At 62.9% G+C, this 14,474-nt stretch overlaps 3 protein-coding genes across 3 annotated transcripts; all 3 read right to left on the bottom strand.

Moving 5' to 3' along the window:
- Positions 1–549: 549 nt before the first annotated feature.
- Positions 550–2,847, bottom strand: LINJ_10_0320 (conserved hypothetical protein; the record flags this gene model as incomplete). Its single annotated transcript, XM_001463644.1, has 1 exon — positions 550–2,847. One exon carries the CDS (start codon positions 2,845–2,847, stop codon positions 550–552), a length of 2,298 nt encoding a protein of 765 aa, XP_001463681.1.
- A 3,255-nt stretch (positions 2,848–6,102) lies between these two features.
- LINJ_10_0310 (putative isocitrate dehydrogenase [NADP], mitochondrial precursor) lies at positions 6,103–7,410 on the bottom strand (the record flags this gene model as incomplete). Its single annotated transcript, XM_001463643.1, has 1 exon — positions 6,103–7,410. The coding sequence occupies one exon, from the start codon at positions 7,408–7,410 to the stop codon at positions 6,103–6,105; it is 1,308 nt and encodes a 435-aa protein (XP_001463680.1).
- A 1,127-nt stretch (positions 7,411–8,537) lies between these two features.
- Positions 8,538–14,474, bottom strand: LINJ_10_0300 (conserved hypothetical protein; the record flags this gene model as incomplete). The annotated part of the gene is made up of 1 exon (XM_001463642.2): positions 8,538–14,474. The coding sequence occupies one exon, from the start codon at positions 14,472–14,474 to the stop codon at positions 8,538–8,540; it is 5,937 nt and encodes a 1,978-aa protein (XP_001463679.2).

The following is a 14,474-nucleotide window of genomic DNA, read 5'->3' as shown; positions in this document are numbered from 1 at the left end:
TGCTTTTTGTTTTCGTCTGTTCCATGCGCATGCGTGCGCGCGCTCCGTCGTCGGTTCGTCTTCGTTTGGGTGTAGAGAAGAATGCGAGAACAATGTGTGCCAGCCTAGCGAAACAAGCAAGCATGGCGGGGAAGAACATGAGCGAACAAAAAACCGTCACAAAGCCGCTACACACACACACACGCGAAGAAATGTGTGTGCAGTGCAGGGAGGGGACGAGGCAGGGTAACATGCATACAGCACACCTCCCATGGCCTCCTAATATCCCCCTCTCCTCCCTCGCCGGCCGGCAAGGAAGGGCGCGGCACGTCACCACCGCGAGCGAGCGAGAACGACGAATACATACGCACACAACAGAAAAAAAAAGCTAATACGAGAAGGAGAAGTAAGAGCCAGAGAGGCGGCGAAACGGATGTCGCTCTTCAACAGCAACGACTCTATGCGGATCACCATGAAGTCCGTCACACACACACACACACACACACACGGGCACACAGTGTGGACAGTCAACGAGACGGGCTCGGTACACGGTCTCGCCAAGCTGACGCGTTACACGCGGTCTTGCGTTGCATATCGCAAGAGGTCATCGCCAGAGGTGATCACAATAACGTCCTGCGCCACATTGTCGCCGGCGCTAGGGCCACGCTTGTCACTGCCGCTTGGCAACACCTCGCCACCGCCGTACTCGATCACCTGCGCCAGCTTCGCACGGATGCTTGGGTGCTCAACAGTCAGAAGGAAACGCTGGCACTTCAGCGGCGGTGGAAAGATGCGCAGACCGCCCTCCTCGAGCTCGTCTAGCCAGAAGCCACTTTGCTGGCTGTTGTACACGTATTCGGGTGAGACAAGCCACTTGCCCGACACCACCCCGCAGAGAGCCTTGACGCTACGCGGCGTCCCGCGCAGCACAACGTGAGTCGTGCTGCTTGGCGGCGGCTCGTCGAGGTCACTCGCCAGCGCCGCGGCATCGTCACCGACCGCGGCTATTGCGCTGACCAGCCGCTGAGGTTCATGGTCTTTCAGACCTGTAAAGATGAAGCGGCGCGGCAGCATGGCGCCACGCTTCGGATTCACAGGCGACGGTGACCGCGTCGGGCCACCGGAAGCAATGGAAGAGGTACCACTTCGCGTGTTGGGCACCGCCGTCGGGGCAGCTGCGGTGCGGTGCGGAGCCGGAGGAAGACGACCCGCTGCACGCTGCATGAGCGGCGGTCGCGTGGACGGAGCTTGTTGCACGTGCTGCTGCGGGTGCAGTTGATGATGTTTGGTCACCGCCTCGGACACCGTGTACATGCCAGCGCTGGAGGGCGGCGGCGTACAACTGCCCGTGAGAGAGCGGTCCGCCGTCCACGCCGTGCTCACCACAGGCGTGGGGCTCTCGATCTTTAGCGACGCTGTCCCGGGCAAGCGCTGCTGCGAGCGGATTCGGTTCTCCGCCATCGACCCGGCGAGGCGCTCAGCGTTTGTGCGGCTCGGCGTGCGCGGGGTGCGCCGCTTGCGTGCGCTGCGTGACTGAGTGCGCGGGTCGACGAGCGCGGTGGACGCCTTGCCCACCGGCGTGGGGGTGGTGATGTACGCGGGAGACGTCTCCGCCTTGGTCGCCACAACGCCCCTCCGTCCTTCTACGGCACGATCAGCGCTGCCCTGCAGATGAGATGTGTCCAACGCAGTGCGCTTCATTGGCGGACGTTGGTGGGTTGCTTCTCCGTATCGCGCCTCACCAGGCTCTTGTGCGCCAGTCGCGACGCCGGCACCGTCAACAAAGTCCTCCTCGTCATTCTGGCGGTCACGCTTCAGAGCACTGTTGTACTTGGCCGTCGCGCCCGACCCGTGGCCGAGCGTCGAAGAGTGCCGCGCGTTCACTGATGTCTGACTTGGCGCTAGCCCGGGGTGAGTGCCGTGCTCGTTGGGGTTGGAGCTTGCCTGTACGCCTGCCAACCCCTTTGCGCTTCCCGTCCCATCATCGGCGCCGGTGTTGTTCTCCTTTTCCAACTGCTGAGCGTGAAACTTCTTCGCCGCCACGACGGCCTCGTACTTGGCCGCCGACACCATCAGCTGGCGGGATTTGAGCAGCTGGCGCAGCGCCTCCTCTTGCACCTCGTCTTTGCGGTGAATCACGGCGTTGTAGGCGTGTCGTGTTTCCTCCATCTCTAGCGCATGCCGATCCTTCGTGGCCTGTAGCTCGTCCTTCTGCCGCTGCACCACATCGGACAGCTGATCCACCCGTTGCGTGGTGCGCTGCAGTTCCTTTTCTAGCTCTGCAATGCGTCGCTGCGCCTCCGTCAGCCTGTTGGCCGTGGCCATCAGCTGCTCATCAGGAGCCGTGGCGGGGCGATGCTCGTGCGGCGTCGAGAGAAGCGAGGAGCGGCGCGGCGCAAGCCGTGAGGCCGCAGCCACCACTTGAGGCGCTGCGCGGGATCCTGTTGCGACGAAGGTTGGCGTCGGCGAAGATGCGCCGCCGGTGGCGGCGTTGTGACCACTGACGGTGGTGCGCGCACCGACCCTGTCGTCACCATAGAAAGAGTGCGCCTCCTGCGTCAACGACGACGCAGACAGGGAGGTCGCGCTGTGGCCGGTGCCATCACTGCTGTGCAGCTTACGCCTGGTTGTGGGCCGGTGATGACCGTAATCAGCGTCAGTACCATATTCGCTGCGCGGTGGTCGCACACACTGCTGTGCACCTCTCTCAGGTCCGTTGGTCTCCACGCTGCCGAGGCCTCCACCGTTGCTGCTGCCGGAGATACGCGGAGGATTGGCGCGCAGCAGAGAGATCATGTGCTGCATGCTCTCCAGAACCTCTGGGTTCTCCGTGAGCTGGCGCACCAGCTCCTGGGCGTTGGTGCTCATGGCGGGGCTGAGCAGGATTGGTACAGCACTAAAGGTGGCAGTGACCGTCTCCTCTAGTTTGCCCGCGACCCTTTATACGTATCTTGAGATTCTATCTATGTGTGCTGAGGCAGGCAAAGGAACGATGCTTTATGAAGGCACTCTTCGCTGAGTGTGCAGGTATGTGCGGCGGTGCAAGTAAGGAAAGGAGCTGGGGCGACTGCTTCCTTTGTCGGTGGTGGTGGTGGTGCGTGTGCGAGCACCACGTTGGCGTCGTCACTAACGTACTTTAAAGGAGTGCGCAAGGGAGAGCGTGGGGGTAACTGATTTCTGCTTTCCTCGGTCAACGCCTCACAACTACACACGCGCGTCGGCGTGGAGAGCAAGGCACGCGGCGAGGGCACACTCTCTGTATGATCGAATCTACGCGCCGTCGAGATGGCTTTCGCTCCCGTCTCGTGTCGGTGCTCAGTACCGCTCTCTCTCTCTTGCTCTTCCTCCTCCTCGGTCAGTCTGTCTGTCTTTCTCGCCCTTCCTTGTAAGGTCGGGGGAGGGAAGGGGGGAGGTGATATGGTGTGTGGTGTGAAGGGGAGAGTGTGTGTGGGGGAGGGGGGCGTCAACCGATTGGGCGCTGCCAACAGCAGCGGTGCGTGCGCTGTGTGTGTGTGTGTCAGCCGGGCGGGTGTGCTCATGCAGCGCACTCCGCGCGCGTTTGCCCACGAGCCCGTTAACGGCAGAGGATGCAGGACGTGAGTCCAAGTGAAAGAGGTAGGAGGGCGTGGGGAAGTGGGGCAGCCCATGGCCACAGTCATCACTTCAACGGGAGCAGCAATAACAACACCGGTAGGCAGCGAAGAAGCGCCAATGGGGCGGCAGCAGTGCTACTGGCAGTTTACCCAGTGTACGGTCCACCACTGATGTCAGGACATCACTGTACGCCGTCGATGCCCCCTCACACGTCCCCAGCTGAGGCGTCTGCTGCGCTGCTCACACATCCACTACCAGAAGCGACCACTGCTACGTGCGATGACATCTGATGCCCTGCTTATCACTTCTCTCGTTTTCTTTGCTTCGCTTCTTGATGCGCCTTCATCGACAACGACGGACATTCACGTCGGCGACAGCACAGCGCTGGTGTGTGGCTTGTGCACAGGTGTGGGGAGGGGAGCTAGACCAACGGGGGGAGCCTGGCCATCGCAGTGCCACTTCGACCCTCTGCCGTGACTCCGAATCCGTTGCCCTACCTGCTCCTCTGGCGACATGCGTGGGTGTGTCTCGCCTTCACAGATGATCCGCCCAGCCCACCCCCACCACCAAGGCATCGCCTTCATGCCACCTCTCCCGTATTCCTTCCCTGTCATCCCGCTCTCGAGGCATCTGTGAAGGCAGCGAGGTCATTCGTGCTGTCTTCCATCCGTGCGGCTACACGCGGCGAGGGGGGGCAATGACCCACCATCGGCTCTACAGCAACCGCAGAACCAGTGTGGCTAGGGGATGAGTTTGCCGGTTCGGCGATGAAGGGAGGGGGAGCAGTGCCGCCCCGCCGTCTTCCTCCTGCCCTGCTTCTGCACACCCGGGCTGACATACCGTCCGTGTGCCGACATGATGAAGTATGTGTCGGCCGGGTGTGTTCTCGTCGTGCGCATCGTATGCGCATGATCAAGACAGCCAAGCTGACTAAGTGCCTGCCCGTGTGCACGTGCAACACAGCTGCATCAGCATGCACTCTAGCAGAAGAAAATGCAGCTCCGTGGCGTGTCGTCTTCCCGCGTGGCAAGCTTCCGCCCCTGTGAGCAATTTCATCATCGCCTTCTCTTTGTACGGCCGATCATCGGGCCACCCGACGGGCAGCCCTGTCTTCCGAGTTTTTTGAAATTTCTTGCGGCTTGTGCTGCTCCTCGGCGCGGAGAGGGCTGCCAGGATCTTCGGCCGGCTAGTGCCTCTGCTGCCTAGTCCGCCCTTCACCTCTCACGCAGTGCAAGACGGCGTCTGAATTCGCCTGCTGCCGGACTTGGTGCACCCAGCATGCTTGACAGCGGTGGTCTCTGTCAGGGTGGTGACTGGTGAAGCGATGAGCCTAAAACACTCGTTCCGTTGAGCTGGCGCATCGTCTGCAGAAAGAGGGGGGGAGAGAGAGGGTGCAGGGAGCGAGAGGGGCGTGCGTGTGCGTTGCAGCTGCCATGCTGTGCGAGCAGAGGGGAGGATAGACCCAAGAGGCCATGCAGGCAAGGAGGGGGTGGATTGCTGGATCATGAGAACGCGCACATCGCGGCCCTGTCTCTGGACCCTAAGAAAAAGACAGTGAGGTGTTTCTGGACGGCGGCCACTTGCTCAGTCTGTAAAAAAAAGCTCCGCAGCGTGTATGAGCGATCTCGGCTTTCTCACGTCCTCGCCGGCGGAGATTTGAAACACACAAGAGGGAGCGCCACGAATTCATGGGGTGCTGGCCACTCCCCACCACCCTCCCCGCGCCGCCGCCGACAAACTGTTACCAGCATTGAGGTGCGCCGTTCGCATACATCTCATCCGCACACACACGCAAGCAACGGGAAACGTCAATACTTCAATGGAAAATACGTTAGTGGGAAAGATATAGATAGCTTATGTATACACACTAGGCGCAGCTGTTCTTCGTCGTTGCCTTCGCTGCGACGGCTACGACGCTCTTTTCTTTGGTGTGCTGTATAGTTGATGGTGACCTCAATGGTGAGGGGCGGGCCCACACCTCATCGGCAGGATCCTCATCTGGCACCGCCTACGGCTTGAAGCTAGTCAGCTCCCGCCTCCTCGACTCCCGCCTCCTCGACTCCCGCCGCTACCGCCTCTCGCTCTCCGCTTACAGCCACTGTCCCGCTGTCTCTGACTGCTTGCGGGATGTGTCCACGAGCCAGCAGCGGAGAACGGCGTTAGGGCACGGAAAACGGACGTTGATGGCCGTACCACAGGTGACGGTGGCGGTGCTGGTGCCGCGGAGAAGGCACAGACGGCGAGGGCGAGCTTGAAAGAGCGGGGCTGGCCACACGCACCGTTTTGGGCGCCTGCGAAGCGCACAGGCGCACACCATACCGGCACAGGGGCGGACGAGAAGGTGGTCGCAGCCGTCCTGAATGCTACGAGACACACACCAAAATGCACGCACACGCACGCACACGCACAGGAGAAGACATGCGCCGACGGAACAGCGCGGCGCTGGCAAGCGCGCCTCCCCGCACACGTATTTCCTCACGTCCGCAGGGTCTCCTTGCTAGCGCTTTCGTCCGTCACTGTGCCGCCTCTTTACGCGCTCATCGCCTTCTTCAGGGCTGCATCGACGCTGTCGAGGAACTGCTCCGTCGTCTCGTAATGTTCACGCTTGACGCCGCTGGAGCCGTAGACGCAGAGGGCCAGGTCCTTCGTCATGTGGCCATCCTCAATCGCCTTGACGACCACCCTCTCCAGCGTCTCCGAGAACTTGACGAGGTCGCTGTTGCCGTCAAGCTTGCCACGATGGGCGAGACCGCGCGTCCAGGCGTAGATGGAGGCGACGGAGTTCGTGCTCGTCTCCTTGCCCTGCTGATGCTGGCGGTAGTGACGCGTCACCGTGCCGTGGGCGGCCTCGGCCTCGATTGTCTTGCCATCCGGGCACATCAGCACAGATGTCATGAGGCCCAGCGAGCCGAAGCCTTGCGCCACGATGTCGCTCTGCACGTCGCCATCGTAGTTCTTGCACGCCCACACGAAGCCGCCCTCGCCCTTGATCATCTGCGCCACCTGGTCATCGATGAGGCGGTGGTTGTACGTGATGCCGGCCTTCTCGAAGTCGGCCTTGTACTGCTCGTCATACATGCGCTGGAAGGTCTGCAGGAACATGCCATCGTACTTCTTCAGGATGGTGTTCTTCGTCGTCAAAACCAGTGGGTACTTGCGCATCAACGCGTACTGGAAGCAGCTCTTCGCAAAGCCCTCAATGCTCTCCTTCGTGTTGTACATGGCCAGCCCGACACCCTCGCCCTTGAAGTCGTATACATCCAGCGTTGTCGGCGCGCTGCCGTCGGCGGGTGTGTGCACGAGCTGCAGCTTGCCGGGCTTCAAAACAGCATCCGTCGCCTTGTACTGGTCGCCGAAGGCGTGGCGGCCGACCACGATGGGATTGTGCCACTGAGGGACGATACGTGGGATGTTGGAGACGATGATCGGCTCACGGAACACCGTGCCGCCAAGGATGTTCCGGATGGTACCGTTTGGGCTCTTCCACATCTTCTTCAGGTTGAACTCCTTCACGCGGGCCTCATCGGGGGTGATGGTGGCGCACTTGATGCCAACGTTGCACTTCTTGATCGCTTCGGCGGCTTCAACCGTGACCTTGTCGTTCGTCGCGTCACGGTTAGTCACGCTGAGGTCAAAGTAGTTGATCGGGACATCCACGTAGGGCAGGATCAGCTTTTCCTTGATGAACGACCAGATAATGCGCGTCATCTCGTCGCCGTCCATGTCTACCACCTCATTCTTTACCTTGATGCGCTTGTCCAGGTAGACGTTGGTGCTGGAGAAGGAGCGTGCGGCGACGAGCGAGCTCGCCGAAGCAGCCGAAACACGGCGGAACATTTCGCGCGGATCGGAACAGCAAGCAAGGGAAGGCCGCAAGAAGGACAATGAGGACGTCAGCGACTCGAGCGCGTATTCCTAATGGGAGGCTGTGCGTGGACGAGGGCGGCGGGAGAAGGCGCAATGTCAGGTGTTCTCTCTCAAGTATATAACAATAAGAAAAGGTACTAGAAAAGACGTACAAGGAAGGCGCAAAACACAAGCAGAGAGAGGGAGGGCGAGGCGGTATGGGTATGTGTTTGGGCGCTAAATCGGGAGTGTGTCGAGGGCAGGTCAGGTGTGGAGGTGTTTGTGTGTGTGGAGAAGGAGGGTGACTGCCGGTGCTCGATTGTAGGGCACACACACACACGCATCCATCACCCCCGATGCATGCGCGTGTGAAGTGGCGGAAAGGCGGGAAGAAAGGAAGAGAGAGAGCGGCAGTGTCACAGAAGGGGTAGAGACCTATGAGAAGAAGCCATGCTTAAGAAGACGGAGCAGCACTGCCCCCCCCCCCCCACCCCCACACGCACACGCACACCTCTTGGGTGTCGGTGGCATCGATGCGTGTTTCTTAGGGTCTTTGCTGTTTTTTTTTTTGTGAACTGGCCTTCTCGCTGTTTCCTTGCTCGGCTCCATGGATGTGTTGACCCGATTCACGTGCCCGTGAGGCCTCTACGTCGCATTCCCCTTCTCCTCGCACTACATGCACGTGTAACAGCCACGCATCGCGCAGAGCGGTGAAGGGCAGACAGACAGACACAGAGAGCGTGGGGTCGGGAACAGCAGAAAAAGACAACGGTGTGGCAGCGCGAGGGAGACCGAAGCGCACACGCTCGCGCACCTAACCCAAGGCTACCGAGCACCACAGAAACGGGAAAGCACGGAACAGACTCGGTATCTGGGGGGAGGGAGCCATACGGCAACATACGACAGAAGCGAAGAAAAACAGAGAGAGACCAGCTGACGTCTCTGTGCTGTACATCGAAGCTTGTGTGGATGGGCTGTGCGATGGGGAGGGTAGGGGGAAGGGGGACGAAGAAGAGAATGACGGCGATGCACCTTGTTGCACGCGTGCACAACCATACACGTATACCCCATGCGCCTACACTCTTCCGCGCGCTTGCGGCCACGTCACCCATCCCTGTTCAAGAGGAGCTGCCCTTCGCGGGCCCCAGCGTCTCTGCAAGGGGGTTCAAGTCTTTCTCGTCAAAAACGAAAGACTCGTAGTTCGACTCACTGACTTCGCCTTCCCCAGCCGTTCTTAGGTCGGTCTCCGAAGAGGGCGCAGCGTCGGCGTCGACGGCGCTCGCGCTGGCCAGAGCCCGCTTCGTCAAAGGCGGCGCCGGTGAGCACGGCTGTGCTATCGCAGCCCCGCCGCTCCGCCCCGAGTGCACAGGATAAGCACGACCTCGCGTCGTCGGAAGCGCCCCGCGGCTTCCGGCGGTGGTGGCTTCCATGGCGGCGGGAACTGTGGCGACAGACGGGTCACACATGGACACGCTGAGCATTGCCTGTAGTCGCTGCGCAGCAAGGGCAGCGGGCGTGGAGTAGGTGGAGGCACCAGCCGGAAAGCTGCGGCCGCGACTCAGTGACTGTGGCATCGCCGACGTCATACACGCGCGCTGACGCCCCTCAACCTTGGCAAGCGGGGAGCAGTCGTAGCGGGGCATGAAGAGGGCCATGTTCTGCGGCTGATGAGAGCCAGTGGTCTGCTGCTGCAGGAGCGACGAGGCATACCCCTCAGGGACTCCGTACACCCACGCAGTCAAATCCGGCAGCGGCACCGGCGAAGGCAGTTGGCGGCCTAGCGGGTCGTAGCGGTCGCTGCCAGCCGCGCCGGTCTTCCCCGATGACGCTGGCCATGTCGAGAGTGGCAAGCAGTACGGATCCCCGTTGGCGTAGGTGGTGAACGGCATTGGCACAACGCGGCCGGCAGAGCGCATCAGCGCTTCTCGGTACGCCAGCACCTGCTCGGTAAGGCTAGCGGCGGCGTGGAGAGGTTCGGTGGCGCCTGAGTAGTCGCACGCGCCACCGGGGGCCATGCGCCCGTACGCGTTCAGACTTAGGACATCGCGTGGCGACAAGTATCCCACGCCTGCCATCAGCGCGGTGTTGCCGCCGTGGCCGGCGAGACCGTCGCGGCCCTGCTGCGCACGAGACAACAAATGCTGGCGCAGGGGAGGAAGGCGCACCGTCGACGGGGTAGCCCGCCCAGTGCTGCGAGCGGGCCGCTGATGCGACGCATAAGGACCAAGGGTGAACAACGCTTCCTCTTCAGCAGAAGAGTGTGCGTAGCCCTCGTCCTCGTCCTCCTGGCCCAACGCACCACTGCCAGGGGCAGCCCCGGCACCGCCGATATTGCCCGACTTACTGCTGCCTGCCGTGCTTGACCCCGGCTGCGCGGTGCGGCGACTGAGCTCAATGCCGACGCTGCCGCCGTGCGGGCCGCCACCGACGATGATCTGATCAGGACGCGCGCGGCGGCGCAGAATGTTGTGCACCCGCTTTGCAGCCTCCATCCCGTACCAGGCCGCGCTTCCAGCCTTTACCTCGAAGCCGAGACGGTCGGGGTCGACGGAGGGCAACGAGGCGCGGCCATCGGCACCGCGCGCACCGGCAGTGCCAAACTTGGGCTCCAGGCGGCCGCTACCGTCCGTTTTGCCAGCGCAGCGCTCCTTGTGCAACTCGAACCGCATCATGAGTTCCCACATGCGCTGCTGCTTCGCCGCCTGCAGGTACTCCAGCTCTCGCCGGATACTGCGCATCGCCTCCGTGTTCGAGTCTCCGCCAAGCACGCCCGCTCCGCCGTATTCACCATCGTCGAGGTAGATCTCCTCGAGCAGGGCTGCGGCCTTGTCGTCGTCACCATGGGCATCCTGCTGTCGACGCTTGCTAAAAAGTGCCGCCAGCTCGTGGGCAACCGTGAGGCCCACATCGGCGTTGTCGCCTCCAGTCGCAGCCAAGGCGCTGATGCCGCTCGCGTCGCTCGGCACCAACAGCATCGGCGGGGCGTCCGTCAGGTGAAACAGGTCCTCTGCCTCAGACGACGGCGACTCAGCGGGCCCGGGCACAGGTGAACCCTGGCTTGAGTGAGCGTTGCGAGCGGCTCGCTCTCGCGCAGCGCAGAAGGCCGCGTAGTGCCCAATGGTCCGGGCATCCTCAAGGTCAGCACCACCGTCCGTGGTAGGGGTAGCGCTGCGGCCACCACCACTCCTGCCGCGGCGCGCCAGGATCAGCGCTGTAAGCAGCTCGCTAGGTGCTGCGCCCGCAGTCGGAAGTGGCGCGGGGTCAGAGGATTCCGTACCGTCCTTCTTGCTTGGAAGCAGAGAGTGCCGCCACTCCCGCCACCGCAGCTCATCGACGACGCACCCAAGAACTGCTGCATCCACGGCGGTTAAGAGCACCGGCGAGGTGCACGGCGGACCGGTTCCGCTGCAGGCCTCAGCGAAGGCCGCACCGTCATCCTCGCGATCCAGCAAGTGTTGCACTCGTTGCAGCCCCTTCGTGAGCGTGCGTAGCGCTTGCGTCATCGTAGGGGCAATGAGCTCCAGCAGCGCCATTACCTCGCGATGCTGCGCGTGCGCGGCACCCGCCTGAGCCGACATTAGATCCACCAGCGCCTCGCTCGCCGAGACAGACGACTCCCTCGAGACGTCATTCGAGATTCCGCTGGCGCTGCCGCGGTGGCCCGGCAACGGCAAACTCAGAGCGGACTCCACCGCCGCCATGTGCACCGGATGAATGTAGTGTTGCTGGTAGGCGCGAAGGATGAACTCGTACAGCCGCTGTTGCGCGGCACTGTGCACTCCTTCGGAGATGTAGATGCTCCCTAGCTGACCCTGATAGCTGGCCACGTCATCTGGCTGGATCGGCAGCGCCTCCAGAGCTTCCTCAACAGTGAACCCAGCCGAGCCGCGAAGAGGCAGAAGCGATTCCGACTCATCCGGGGAGCCGCTGGACCTCTTGTCGGCTGCCTTGGCCACGAATCGGCGCTGCGACGCTGCCGGTTTTGGCTGCGTCGGTGAGACTGCGGACTGCCTACCTTTCTTGGAGTCGCGCTTCTTGCTGGCGCGGGCCGGGGGTGAGGCGTGGTGGCGGCTGATGCTTCCACTGCTGGTGGTGGATATGCTCATAGCAGCTCCGCTGCCCTTCGGCGTCAGTGCGCGCAACATCGTGGCATACACGTCCGCGACGTCACGCATGCTCGCATCCACGTCCGCCAGCAGCACCAGCTGGTCGGTGGTCGCGGACACCGTTGAGGAGTGCGGGTTATGTAGGGTGTGGTCGTAAGCGGCGGCCGAGCCGGACATGGATGCGCCAATGCACAGCGTGGACGGCACGAGCGCCGTGTTCGCTGCACTGAAAAGCTGCGCGCTATTCACGTCACACCAGGGGCGGAACTGCTGCTCAATGGCCAGCTCCGCCTGCACGGCCTCGAGGTACTCTTGAATTGGCCCGCAGGTGTCGACCGTTTCCTGCACGCGAGCCTTGGCTGCCTGGTAAACGGAGAACAGCTGCTGCTCCGGTGGGGTGTCCGCAACGGCAGGCGTTGCTGCGGGCGCGAACTCTGGCAGGTGCCTTGGCGAGTCCATCATGCTCTGTTCCACACGTTGGAGCTCGCTGGACACGTACGCGATGCGCAAACCGTACGCCGCGTACTCCCGCGCGATGTTCGCAGCCGTGGATCGCACGTTGGGGTCCGTCACCGCACCGAGCGGGACCATATTCGTATCATCGCTAGCACCGAGAGCTGCACCGCTGTCCGTCGCATCGGGTTCTGGCGTCGGCGTGACGCGCAGAGAGATGAGAGGCGGCGTCGCTGCCGCCGAGGATGAGGCTCGCTCCGCGAGCGTTGCGTCGTACTGGTCTGGGCCCAGGTTTCTCAGCGTGAATTGCAGACGCATCCACGCAGCGCGCTGCTCACGCTGGGCACAGGAGAGCTCCTCCTGCAGCAGCGCTGTGTATGCACTGGTGGAGGGCTTCTGCAGTTTCAGCGCCACCCGGGCAAGTTGCATCTTGCATGTCTGGACGAGAGCAGCGAGCTGCCGTCGGTGCGTGCGCTGGAGAGAGGTCACGGCGTCGTGCACGGCGGCCTCGGTGCGTCGCGCTGCGACCTCCTCCATATCCATCTTCTGGGTGCTGTCACTGTCGGCGTCTTCAGCCGCATCGAGGCCTCCCTTGGTCGCGTCCTTCGACGGCGCCACACCACCACCACCACCACCAGTCGCCCCCTTCTTGCCGGCCGGCACGAGCTCTACCCCGAAGCGAGACTTGGCTGCCTTCTTGCCCTTGGTGCGCGCCTGCCGCGCCCTGCGACCCGAAGCGGTGCCGCGCGCGCTTGCGAAAGCGTCGCCTTCCTCGTCTGCACTGAAGCTGCTGCTTCCGTGTTCGTGGTCCGCCTCGTCTGAGCCGCCGGACACGCCAGAGGTAGACCTGGTGCTGCGCCCGGCACCCTTCTTCCGGCCCTTCAAACCTTCTCGGCTGAAAGTGGTGTGCAGCAGCTGATCCATCTGCCGCAGCTCCTCCAGATGCCGGATGCGCACCTTCTGCGCCTCCATCACTTCCAGCGCAGACTGCAAGCGGCTCGCCATGCGCGCCTGCAAACCCTCACAGCCCTCCGCCTCCGCCCGGCTGCTACCGGGGCGGGTGTCGTCCAGGCGCCCCTGCAGCTGCTGAAGCTCAAGTTGGAGAGAGTGAATTACCTGGTTCACCGCCTCGCGCTCTCTGCGCTGCTTCTGGCCCGCGGCCGCTTGGCCGGCGGTATCGTTGGCGGCGGCGATCACCTCCTGACGGTGAAGCTGCAGCTGATCGAGCGAGACGTTGGCATCAGAGTCCAGCGCCGCCATTTGCTCCGCCTCCTGTACAGTGACCTTCGTGAGAAACGCGGAATATGCAGTCGGGCTCGGCGTCTGAGTCGGACTCCTTGGGCCTCCCGACGCGCTGCTACCGCGGGAGCGCCGGCTCAAGCCGCCACCCCGGCCCCCGCCACGCCGACGGGGAGACGGGGGGCCGCCGCTGGGCCGCCCACCTCTCAGCAGGGCCACAATCCGGCCGTTCGCCGCCTCCAGCCGCTCCTTGAGGATGAAGATCTGCTGCTGCTTGCTAAGGTGAATCATCGAGCCGCTTTCGGAAAGCTCTGATATCTGGTTCGCGTTGGAGCCGTCGCCGCTCGCGCTAGGGGCTCCGCGCTGGTGCCGTCGGAGGACGGCCACAGTGCGCTGCAGCCGCTCCACCTCCGCTTGCATGGCGTCGATGTAGGCCTGCTTGCCTTCGTTCTCGGCAAGCAAGCGTCCCAGTTCCGTTTCTAGTGCCCCTTGCAGGAGACGCTGCTGGTGTTTTAGCGCGTCCTCATTGTTGTCTGCGTCACACTCCAAGTCCTCGGCGCCGCTGACCTGACAGTGACGACGACGGTGTAACTGCCGTGCACCCGTCGGCTGCGCCATCACGCTCGAAAAGACGTCTCTTTTCGTGGAGAAGCTCGAAAGGGGCTCATGCGTTGCGCACTGCTGTGCCGGCAAGCGAACGCCGAAGTGCGCCACGCTCGTTGGGCGTTTGCGCAGCCGCGGCACGCCCGTGACCAGAATCGACTCATTGACACTCTGCGCGAGGTCGGCGTCGGACTCGCCAGAGCCGCCGCGGCTGGAGTGACTGGCTCCGCTGCCGTGACGCTTGGCCGGAGCCTCGACCTCAGCGGCGGTTCCCTGCTGCTGCAGCAGATGCCGAGTAGCCGCGCCGTACCGTTGGGCTCCGCCCTGCGTGGAGAGCGACTGCGCTCCTAGCAGCTCCAGCACCCCGGTGTCGTCGATCCGGTCATCCCAGATGAGGCGCTGAAGGGCGGCCGTGTCCAGCCCGCCGAGCAGCACGCTGCGCAGGCTCATGTAGTTGCCCACCGCCGCCTTCGAGCGTACGTCGTTGCGCCACCGTCCCGCCGATGACACAAACTCGTTCGTGAAGAAGTCAACAAGCAGATGGTCCATGTTGTGCGCCAGCACAAGGTCGTAGCCGACCGCGTAGGCATCCTCCATCGTCATTTGATGCGTCGGCGTTATGACGCAGCCGGCGCCCTGCATCGACGCAGTCAT

The sequence above is a fragment of the Leishmania infantum genome, chromosome 10 (genome assembly GCF_000002875.2).
Source record: "Leishmania infantum JPCM5 genome chromosome 10".
Taxonomy (NCBI): Eukaryota; Euglenozoa; class Kinetoplastea; order Trypanosomatida; family Trypanosomatidae; genus Leishmania; species Leishmania infantum.
This window is presented reverse-complemented; position numbering and strand designations above follow the sequence as displayed.